The sequence below is a fragment of the Ostrinia nubilalis genome, chromosome 30, assembly GCF_963855985.1.
Source record: "Ostrinia nubilalis chromosome 30, ilOstNubi1.1, whole genome shotgun sequence".
Classification (NCBI taxonomy): domain Eukaryota; kingdom Metazoa; phylum Arthropoda; class Insecta; order Lepidoptera; family Crambidae; genus Ostrinia; species Ostrinia nubilalis.
This window is the reverse complement of record NC_087117.1, coordinates 981,432-993,345: the sequence shown is the minus strand read 5'-3', so window position 1 is coordinate 993,345 and position 11,914 is coordinate 981,432. Positions and strand designations below refer to the sequence as shown.

At 40.4% G+C, this 11,914-nt stretch overlaps 1 protein-coding gene across 1 annotated transcript in view; it reads left to right on the top strand.

Moving 5' to 3' along the window:
* The first annotated feature begins 68 nt into the window (after positions 1 to 68).
* The window catches only part of LOC135085883 (uncharacterized), a 41,480-nt gene continuing 29,634 nt past the window's right edge, over positions 69 to 11,914 (top strand). Inside the window, exons 1-11 of the mRNA XM_063980669.1 lie at positions 69 to 170; positions 1,195 to 1,314; positions 1,875 to 1,904; positions 2,638 to 2,687; positions 3,812 to 3,949; positions 4,697 to 4,821; positions 5,536 to 5,645; positions 6,080 to 6,208; positions 7,133 to 7,248; positions 8,260 to 8,349; positions 9,184 to 9,321. Coding sequence (XP_063836739.1) covers positions 88 to 170; positions 1,195 to 1,314; positions 1,875 to 1,904; positions 2,638 to 2,687; positions 3,812 to 3,949; positions 4,697 to 4,821; positions 5,536 to 5,645; positions 6,080 to 6,208; positions 7,133 to 7,248; positions 8,260 to 8,349; positions 9,184 to 9,321 — 1,129 coding nt within the window. The 5' untranslated portion in view covers positions 69 to 87. The remainder of the gene's footprint in view (positions 171 to 1,194; positions 1,315 to 1,874; positions 1,905 to 2,637; positions 2,688 to 3,811; positions 3,950 to 4,696; positions 4,822 to 5,535; positions 5,646 to 6,079; positions 6,209 to 7,132; positions 7,249 to 8,259; positions 8,350 to 9,183; positions 9,322 to 11,914) is intronic.

Genomic DNA, 11,914 nt, shown 5'->3' with positions numbered 1-11,914 from the left:
TAGTTTGCTAAATACAATTTGCTTGAACATATTTGTCGCGGTCGCGGGTTCGACACCCGCTCGAGCCTGTCGCGACAGCTGTGCGACATGTTGGCATCGGTCGGCGATGGTACTCCAGTAGCGGTCGAGATGGCGAGGCTGATGGTGGATAATATGAAGACTGTTATTGAGTGAGTTGTTTATAGGTATAGTCTGGTCTGCGAGCACGTAGAATTTTGTCCAATGACCCCAAGCTACCCATCCTTATCGCTAATTATGTATCGCGCTCGCACACTCACTGCGGGCGCCCGTCGCACAGTCGCGACAGCAATATAATAGGCTAGTTTCGTAAAAAAATTTTTTTAGTCCGTCATGTTTAATATCAAAAAATATTGGACACATGTTTTTATTTGTCAATCTAACAAATAATTACATAGTTATGGTGCGTTGAAGTTCCGCACGACGTCACAACGTGCGGCACTTTTATGCACGCATTGACGTCACGGGCCTCTTCTTATGAACTTTGGCGCGCTTTATCTCTTTAAATTTTCATTAGTTTGAAAAAGTGAAAAATAAGTGTACAGTATTTTTTGATAAGTTAACTGACGGACTAATTAAAACTCTTGCTTTTTGACCCAGGAAACATCCCTATTACGCGCGAGCGATAAGGATGGGTAGCTTGGGGTCATTGGACAAAATTCTACGTGCTCACAGACCGGGCTTTAACTTAACTCAGTCAGTGCCTGAGTCAGGGTCGTCTTTAACCTAGGGGCCCTGGGTACTTAAGGATCAAGGGGGGCCCTGTATCATCTGGAAAAAGGTCTTTTGAGTCCTCAGTCGCGGGGCCCTGGACACGTGCCCAAAATGCCCAGTGGGAAAGAGCAACCTATAGATATGGAAGCGGCACGGGAGAGGTGACTGACATAATATTATGACGTCACAAAAACACCCTCCCGTGCCGCTCCCATACCTCAGGCACTGGTTTTGATCATTTTTTACTTTTTCCCGCGTGATATCTATTCTGTCGCAGATCTGTTTTTTCCAACTTTGATTTGAGTAAAATCATTAAACAGAAGCTGACAATAGTGACTGAGTTTCTTGCGCTGTTTCTTCTCAACATTGACCCATATTACTGTCCCGAAGCAGTGGTAGGGTTGGGACGTGTAAAAGTGCTCTTTTGACAATTTGAAATTTGAATTTGATATTTGGTTTCAGATTTGAAACGGCTCTAGACAAACTGAAAGACATAACAAAGTGCACCGAAGGCGAGGACCTGGTTCAGCTTTTGTACGAAGAGTACCGCCTCAGAGCCGATCCGGATACGTTTGAGTTCGGGTGAGATGTGACGTCATCATCATCATCATCATCATTTACTACACCTGTATTCACAAACGATGCTTGCTTATGTGAAGCATCAAATGGAACGCACAGCGTTGAATAGAGCTCTGACACCCGTATTCACAAACGGTGCTTGCTTAAGTGAAGCAGCAAATCGAACGCACAGCGTTGAAGAGAGCTCTGAGATTGGTTTGTGTGTCACCCTGTGCGTCCACGCGCACTGTGAGATATCTTAGTAATGTTTGTGAATACGGGCGTAAGATTAGTTCGTGTGTCACCCTGTGCGTCCACGCGCACTGTGAGACCTCATAGTGATGTTTGTGAATACGGGTTTTAGTCTCCACTGCAGATGCACAATCTTCAGAGGCAAATGAATTTGAAAAGTTAGAAAAAGTTTCTCAAGTGGCGACTACGGCCGCAAGACTCGATGGACCGACGATCTGGTGAAAGTCGCAGGAAGCAGCTAGTCCAATAGTGCACGCCATTAGGTTGAAAGGAAGATCAATTATTATATGTATTTTAGAAATATTAACTTACATTTGTTTTGTCAATTTCAGTGTCAGTCTACCGCGTTTGACAGACCAGAGGTCAGTAGAGTGCAAATGTCAACGTGAAATTATGAACTCCGTCAATTTATAATGTAACGCGTGAGTTTGTAAACAAACAGTGGGTTAGGTTAGATTGTAATTTAACTACGCCAGATTATAATGTGACAGATTCATAATTTTACGGTGCCATAAATATCGCGTACGGCTTGATTTTCTGTCCAACTCGCACTTGCTCGATTTTGTTATGTTGTGTGTCAACTGCTAACTATACAAACATTATGGAAAACTGCGTCAGCTATGTTAGCTAAGCTAAATTGACTGAGCTTAGCTCTATGACTGCAGGTTTCTTATGCTTGTCGCTAGCTTGACCCCCATCGTCCGCTGGACTATTGTGGAATAACCACTTCTAACACAAGCATCTATAGTCTGGTCTGCGAGCACGTAGAATTTTGTCCAATGACCCCAAGCTACCCATCCTTATCGCTCGCGTGTAATTATGTTGATGTCGCGCTCGCACACTCACTGCGGGCGCCCGTCGCACAGTCGCGACAGGACAGGATGGGTAGCTTGGGGTCATTGGACAAAATTCTACGTGCTCGCAGACCGGGCTTTATTAGCTTCTTTGCTAGAGAGTTTCATGAAAATATAATTTGTAAAAAAGAGTCAGTTGTTTTTAAGCTGTGTGCGTTGTACTGCTAAAGCTTTTAATAATATTTAATATTTATCAATAATTTGTTTTCAATAGATATTTTAAAATGATTATTTGTTTCAGTAGTATTTTCATGGAGTACGCTGAAACGGATTCAGATACTACTTTTGATGGTATGATATATTTGTTCATAGCGAAAGCAAAGTTGCAACAGTATTTTGAAACTTAATGCGTCATGTTAAGTTGTCTTTATAAATAAATAAATAAATATCTTTGGACAATCTCACACAGCGCCATCTAGCCCCAAAGTAAGCAATTAATATGCTTGTGTTATGGGTGCTAGCTTAACAGATATACTACTTATATACTTTTTTTTTAAATACATACATATTATACATAGTAACACCCAGACCCGTCACAGAAATTAAAATTCATCATTTCAATATCTGCCCGGCCGGGAATCGAACTCGGGACCTCTCGGCATAGTAGTCCGTTCTGAACCACTACACCAAACGGCCGGCTTTGTTACGTCCTACTTAATTTAAACAAAAAATCAATCAAATCTTTCCTTTTTATAATATTAGTATATTACATTACAATAAGTGAGAGAAGCCGTGGGCAAAAGCTAGCTTATTATTAGTAGAATTATAGGTTATTATAGGCGCTTACGCTCAGTCAGTACCTGAGATATATGAGCGGCACAGGAGGATATTTTTTTACGTCAAATGTCAGTGAGACTTCAGATTCGTATCCTGTCACGTCATTATATGTCAAAATAACCCCTCCCGTGCCGCTTCCATACCTTAGGCACTGACTTGAGTTAAGCGATAGACCTGTATGAATAACCATAGTGTAGCCACCTAGCTCATACGTCATCGCATCATCAATATTGCTCCACCGCTTGACCGCACGCGCCGCGCGCCTGAGACTGACTGGCGCGAACGGCGGCTGCGCGCGGTATTTACGTGCGCCGGCGATGGGTGACGTCACATGCGCAAGAGCAGCGGCGTGACCATCCCGTACGAGTCCTCGCCGTGCACTGAGCGAGACGACGAACGGGCACGCGCCGTATTTATGTGGCGTAGATTTCAGCTGCAGCGGCCTACCTACACTAGCGAGCTATGCGATGCGTTCGCAGTTTTATTTTGACGACCCACTAATTGGAATACATTTTTGATAATATAAGAACCCTGGTTTTGGAAATAAATATCTCAGTCTTATTACGGCATCCGAGTTTTACTTGACATCTACCTACAACTACTTAGTACTACACACTAAAATAGCATGTTATTAACAGATATGACATCAGCATTCGGCAAGCTTTCCAATTGGGATACGCTGACGATTCAGCAGAAGAACGAAGTCCAACGCGGAGGACTACCGCAGCTATGGTTACCAGAAGACACGTTTAGGACCTGGTTGACGGAAGCAAATGGTGAGAAACAGTTATAATACAGTTATTTTAAACGTACCTAGTAACGCACAGCGTGCTATAGAGAGGGCTATGCTCGGTGTTTCTTTACGAGATCGAATCAGAAATGAGGAGATCCGTAAACGAACTAAAGTCGCTGACATAGCCCGACATATTAGCAAGCTGAAGTGCCAATGGGCACATAGTTTTTGGATTGGAGGCTGCGTACCGGAAAACGCAGCGTGAGACGTTCACCCACAAGTTGGACCGATGACGTCATAAAGGTAGGAGGAAGGCGCTGGACGCAGGCCGCTACCAATCGATCAACATGGAAATCATTGGGGGAGGTCTATGTTCAGCAGTGGACGTCCTATCGCTGAAATGATGATGATGACCTTGTAATGTGTGATTAACAATTGACTAATATCCCCGTTCTCCACAAATCATCCTTGTTTGTGTCTATAGTTATAGAGGGTCATCCTCCTGCAAAGAGTAAATGACCTGATGAGGATGATAAATATCCATGTGAGGGCATCACATGTATATTCCTACTTAAATAGATGCGCTTACAACTATTCACCTAAATCTTGGGTTATAATTCGTATGTTTTATTACGGAGCACGAAGTACTTCGATAGACACTTCAGAGAAAACAAAAAAGGCAAAATATACAAACTAAAACCTCTGACACAACATTTAGTACTTAACACTTATGATAATAACCCTGTATATTTCCTAAAAAATACTAATTTAGTGTTTCTGTGTTTGACAGTGGTAAACTCAAAATCCTGGTTCACCAAAATGTTGAGCTCGTACCGTGATGAGTGCAAGCAGGACAGCCTGCGATGGCTGAGAGAGACGGATAGATGGCCGAGGCGACACTTCGATATATCTGTGGTAAGGAAATATTTACCAAAGTCTGTTCGCCGAGAGTTGATAAATATTATGAAATGTCTTGCAATAGCGACTGTCGCTTAATTATCGCATTCTGTATGGCGGGCGTCTTTTGTCACAACGCGCACTGAGTACCATGGTACGAGCCACGCAGCTGTCGTCAAGCGCCCCGGCCGGCGGGCGGCGGCGGCCACAGCGTGACCACTTTTAGTAGATTTCTACTTTTTTGGTAGATTTGAGGCAAAGAGAACGATGATTTAGTAGTGCGAAATCGTTTAGTAGATTTTGGTAGATAATTGGTATTTTTAGAACATTCTTATAAATGGTAGTCCAAAATTAAATTGTAACCGAGCCGAGAATCCAGGCCAAAAAAAAAGGCCAGGCCAAATAATCTACCAACTTTTTCATTATATCGACAAAAATAATTAGCGGGCCGCAATTTATAATGAGTTTAGAACCTCTGATATTTAATTTTTTTTTATCAACTCGGCGAACAGACTAGAGTAGATAACTCCTGGTTATGCTCAAAGGGTGATGTACTATGTATAAGAATATCATCCATGTATACCAAAAACACACATTACCTATCATTGAATTTTTAACAGTTTTTTATGTCTGTAATACATTATGGGGCTTCGTAATTCCAAAAAATTACTATCTACATACACAAAATATGTCAAAATACCTTATTAATGGTTTAAACACAATTTATTTTAGGTTACAGAACTGATAGAAGGCAACGAGTGGAGCGAGCAAGAAATGAAGACGCGATGTGATATCAGGCCCTCAGACTGCTTGGTGGAGTGGGCAGCTAGGCTTATGGTCAGGTAAATACATCAGAAACGTAAATACGACTCTTTAAGAACCTTCTCCTTTTTTGAAATCGGTTAAAAAAGTATCCTAGACTGCATCCCACTTAACATCAGGTGCGATTGTAGTCAAATAACTGCCTTTTTATGCATAAAAAAGTTGGTTTGTTATTTCGAATGACAGTTGCTAGTCTCATATACCATTTAAAAACTAATATTTAACAAGCAACTTAATGTTAATGGATCAACTTTATCTTTTTTATTAGCCTTTGCTATTAAAATCTGAAGCACACGAGAAAAAGGATATCAATCTAATGTATTATTTTATTCGAAAAATAGTAACAAAAAAAAATTTGAATTAAAAAAAGAATATAAAAAATCTCAATAAATCTGAAAATATGTTAGCAACGAGTCACCAAGTTAAACTTAAATACATTTGAATTTATTTACAGAAGAGCGCAAGCATCAGAGCAGGACGGAGAATCAGTTTTGTCTCGCTCGCACGAGTTGCTGTGGTGTAGGACAGCGAATGATAGAGGACTACCGCACCTGGCCATCAACTGTGCTGATTTAAACGCCCGGTGAGTTGATAGGGTAGTTGAAAAACACCAATCAAATTCGTGAACTCGACTAAAGCCTGGTCCGTGAGCCCGTAGAATTTTGTCCAATGACCCCAAGCTACCCATCCTTATCGCTCGCGCTTAATTATATTGCTGTCGCGACTGTGCGACGCGCGCCCGCAGTGAGTGTGCGAGCGCGACAGCAACATAATTACGCGCGAGTGATAGGGATGGGTAGCTTGGGATCATTGGACAAAATTCTACGTGCTCACGGACCAGGCTTTAACTTAATTAATGGCAAATATTTTTAAACTTATTTTGATTTTAATTCAATTTGGATTTTCATTTTGTTTTTAATTTTAATGTATGGACTCATGTCTGAAATAAATTCATTTTATTTTAATTTCAAGGCAACTAAAAATCTAATTTTACAGCAAATACATACGTACTAAAGGACGTAGCACATTTATCAACCCGGAAAGGGATCGTTACCGTATCAACTCGAGGCTGTCAGTATTCTTTTTATGAAACTCCAACTGCAACGCACACGTAGGCCCAGAACAGACGGTGGAACGGTTTTTTTTTCGCGCGGCCATCGACCAAACTTTGTTTTTTGATTACAAAATAGTGTAATAAACCAAACTTACTATGACATGTATACCTCTAAACTCAGTCTGAACTGAGTTACGTGCATTAGAAGTTTGATGATTTCACATACTAGATTTGCTTTTTGCGCGCAAGTTTTGTAAGAAATTGCAACAAAATATTGCGCTATTTTTTTATTGCGCTGATTCTGCTCCATAGTGATGTCTGGAGCCTTTAATGGATGGTATTGTTTGTTTACACATACAATGTCACTGTTTTGTGTAGTAGATTGAAGACAAGCCTGGGCTCCACTCATTAAAGACAAGGTATTTCTCTTATTAGTTCAAAATTATCTTTTAGTGCGGCAGAGGTCAGCGAACAACTATCGTGGCAGATCGAAAAGGCTCGTGCTATGAGGATTATCGGTTTGAATAGCAACAACTTTGATATGCTGGGCGACGCTTTGTCCTTACTTGGTGAGTGAATCATTGTCATCAGGTCATTTAGTATCCACTGCAAAAAATAAATAAATAAAGAAATATCCTTGGAAATTTTACACTGCGCTTCTAGTCCCAAACTAAGCAAAGCTTGTACTATGGGTACTAGACAACGGATATAAACATACTTAAATACTTTTTTTTTGTAAATACATATACATAGAAAACACCCAGTCCAATGCAAACAAATATGTTCATGCACACAAATGTTTGTACTGTGTGGGAATCGAACCCGCTACCTCCGGAATAGTTGTCCGTTTCGAACCACTACACCAAACGGCTGACAAAAATAAAAGAAAACAAAAAAAGAATAAAAGAAAACAAAAATGTTTTAAAGAAAATGGCCTTGGCCTCTTATTATCGTCCTCTATTATCAAACACGGGTTTGACGCAGACCGTCCCATTCGCATTTCGTCACGATTGAAAAAGTAACCAATTGTATTTGAAGGTGTATGCGTAAACGGTGTGTTTGCATAAATAAAATATTTGTATTTGTCCCCATTCGCATTCCGTCCCATTCGCATTTGGTCCCATTCCCAAAATGGTCACACTTTTTCTACCTACAAGTTGAACTATTGTTTCAAAAATGGTAGGCTTTATCTGAGGGTGATTATTTTTTATAGTTTTTTTACTGCGTGAATTTTACCTGCCTATCTCGCACTTATTGCGTTTCATGTAAGCAATTTATAATTACTGTATTTTATTGAAAAAGAGGCTGACAAAGGTGACTGAGTTTCTTCCGCCACTTCTTCTCAATACCAGCCCATATGTTGTCCGGAAGTGGTGATAGGGCAAGCTATATTTGGGACGTGTATAAGTTTCCTGGAAGGGGCCTAAGTACTGAATAAAAGATTTGATTTGATTGGCTACGATTGCTACCCGCGATTTTAACCAGTTGTCGGTTTTCCTAATGGGAGGAAGAAAGATACAGGATTATGACGTCATTGTTTTTGAAATCAGAGTTGAGTCACTGATTTTATTTTGTTTCAGAATCAAAAAAGAATGCATTGAACGAGTCTTCCAGCAACGATATTATAATGTGGAACAATTTAGCCGCTTCTCTGCATCAGGACCTAGGATGTGAGTACTTTAATGTATAGGTCTACGGGACTATTCCCACCTCTCGTTCCCACCGCTGCAACTCCTGTGTAGCTAGGATCTACAGCTTGACCGCCAATAACCCAACCAGTGAAGGTCAAGTTTGTCCCGGGGGAAAGTTAAACTGTCATTGGACCCGCAACGTAATTAATCAGAAGAACATAGGAGTGCGAAATTAAGGTTCGACTTCCCTTCATTGCAAAGCGGAGCGGTGACATTGACATATTATGACGTGACAGAGCATACAAATCTGAACGTTGATCAACGACAATCAAACATCAGGCCGCTCCAATACATCAGGCACTGACTGACTTTATGCGCTAGCTATAGTCTGGTCTGCGAGCACGTAGAATTTTGTCCAATGACCCCAAGCTACCCATCCTTAGCAGTGTGGTGACGGCAGAGTAGAATACATTTGTCACCAACCCCTACTCTTCCCGCGGGTGTCGTAAGAGGCGACTTAGGGACTACACATCAAACAGAGAACGGGCAGCAGCGCTCTCTGAAAAACATCAATCTTTTAAACTGCGATCTCCAACCCGCCTGCCAAGCGTGGGGATTATGGCAAAACCCGCCACTATAGTGGAGGAGGCTCATAGTCCAGCAGTGGACTGTAAAGGGCTGTTGATGATGATGATGACCCATCCTTACCGCTCGCGCGTAATTATGCTGCTGTCGCGCTCGCACACTCACTGCGGGCGCCCGTCGCACAAAGTAATTACGCGCGAGCGATAAGGATGGGTAGCTTGGGGTCATTGGACGAAATTCTACATGCTCACAGACCGGGCTTTAAAAAATGATCTGATAATGTTTTAGCAATAACCAAAGAGCAGCTGCAAGGATTTATATCGAGCGCAGAGCAGGCATCGCGGCGCAGCGTCAAGCTCGACAAGCCCTCGCTATGCGCGCTGTACGAAATGGCTATTGGCTTCTACGACGATGTATGGAGTGATGGTGAGATGAATGGTGTTCTATGTTTTGTATTCTTATGCCAGTTTTCACCATCAATCCCTAATTTTTAAATGATCCCTAAGGTAACACTTAACAGGAATTTTGTTTTTATAGGGGTCGCTTAAAAATTAGGGATTGATGGTCAAAACGGGCATTAGCAACCTAAACTGACATTGGGCAAGGCACAGGGCCGCCTTTAACCGACTGGGGGTCCTGGGTGATTCATCACTAATACAGGAATAAATCCCTTCTAAAAAAAGGGAAAATGCAAAAATTTACAACTATCAGCTGTTTGTTTAAATATTTTTTAAAACAGGCGGAAGCCTTGGCTTTTCGGGGCCCTGGGCACGTGCCCAGAGTGCCCAGTGGGAAAGATGGGCATGGCTAGGCACATAGCACGCACGTGCTGACTTTTATATCAAACTAGCTGACCCGGCGAACTTTGTTCCGCCTTAATGGCAATAAATAAGCAGACTTTTTTTATTTCGAACGGGATAAAAAGTATCCTATGTCCTTCTCCTGGCTCTAAACTACCTCCCTGACAATTTTCAGCTAAATCGGTTCAGCCGTTCTTGAGTTATAAGTGGTGTAACTAACACGACTTTCTTTTATACAGGGTGTTTCTTGTAAGGTGTCAAGCCGAAGGCAGGAGATAGGTGAGGACTAGACCTATCGATTTCACCCCCATGTATGTTCTACGATTTTTCGTAGTTTAGAAGTTATCGTTAATTTTGTGATTTTTAAAATTTTATGACCTAGTAGGCTTTAAATTTTTTTCTTTTTTTTTGGTTTAACTTTTTTCAGATTTCTTTTTTTTGTCAGATTCCCTAGTAATTGCAGATGTTTGAAAAAAATAATTACCTTCCTATCTTTGATGTAAGTAACAAAATTTTTGCTAGAAAAATAAAAAATATGCTTTTAGCAGAACATTCTAAAATTTTCAACTTAAAAGTTTGAAAAAAAAAAAAAAGAACTTCCATAGGTCCAAAATAATTTTAAAAACTGCGCAGTTTTCTGAACTTTCATAATAACACAAAAAAATATGTACTTAATAGGCCATTATTTTCTGTAATCGCTCTACTAAAGTAGTTAGTCGGAGATTCCGTTACATGTTTTTGACTTTCTTATAACTAACTAATGTTTGCAATCCAGTAAGTTTACGTTACGTAGAACACGTTTAGAGACAATAACTGAACAGAACATTTTTTATCCATAACGAGCAAGCTCTTGCCCTTCATCTGACCTGATGGAAAGTGGAAACTGATGGATGATCAGCGAGCTTCACCCGGAATCCTAAGCCACAGAGGAATTGGCTGTCCTAATAGGTAGTCTTACCACTAGACCACAGTGGTGATTGTTACTTTACGATTAAATTTGATATACCTACCTATTAGATTGTGAGAGAAAGGGAAAGAGTTTGTGTGTGTGTGTGTGCACCCACACACACACACCCACACACACACGCACACGCACACGCACGCACACGCACACGCACACACACACACACACACACACACACACACACACACACATGTAACGGAATCTCCGACTTACTACTTTAGTAGAGCGATTACAGAAAATAATGGCCTATTAAGTACATGTTTTTTTGTGTTATTATGAAAGTTCAGAAAACTGCGCAGTTTTTAAAATTATTTTGGACCTATGGAAATTCTTTTTTTTTCTCATACAATACAGTTGAAAATTTTAGAATGTTCTGCTAAAAGCATATTTTTTATTTTTCTAGCAAAAATTTTGTATCTTGCATCAAAGATAAGAAGGTGATTATTTTTTTCAAACATCTGCAATTACTAGGGAATCTGTCAAAAAAAAGAAATCTGAGAAAAGTCAACCCAAAAAAAAGATTAAAAAAAATTAAGCCACTAGGTCATAAAATTTGAAAAAATCTCAAAATTAACGATAACTTCTAAACTACGAAAAATCGTAGAACATACATGGGGGTGAAATCGATAGGTCTAGTTCTCACCTATCACCTGCTTTCGGCTTGACACCTTACAAGAAACACCCTGTATAGATATCACACCCATTGATGACCGCAAAATTTAAAGTTAATCTAGGCAACTTAACTTCTGAACTATGTATATTTTAAGGCTTCTGTAACCAAATGACTGCGACAAATCATCACTTACCATCAGGAGAGATACATTCCAAGAACTTCCTCATTGTGTATAAAAAAAAATCCACCACTAATATCATTACTGGATCGAACTGGCAACCCTCGAATACGCACTTGGACACCATAACCTTTTGGCTAGTGTCGCCTATTATAAAAATCAAATCATACTCGTACCAGGCCTGTTCATCTCCGCGAGTTTACATCGAAAACAAAACACGCACGATGGCCCACCTACAGGATACTATTCGACAAGGCCTCACATACGAGCGAACATTGACTCACGCACGCGTATTCTTGTGTATGATGGAAGAAAATAACGAAAATTGTGTACTAAATACTGTGCAGTATTTAACTGCCTAAATAATAATAAAAACACAGAATGTACTTTTTTAAGTTGCCTCTGAGACACTGAGAGGTAAATAAGTAGTTAATATTATTCATGATAATTCATGCTAAATCATG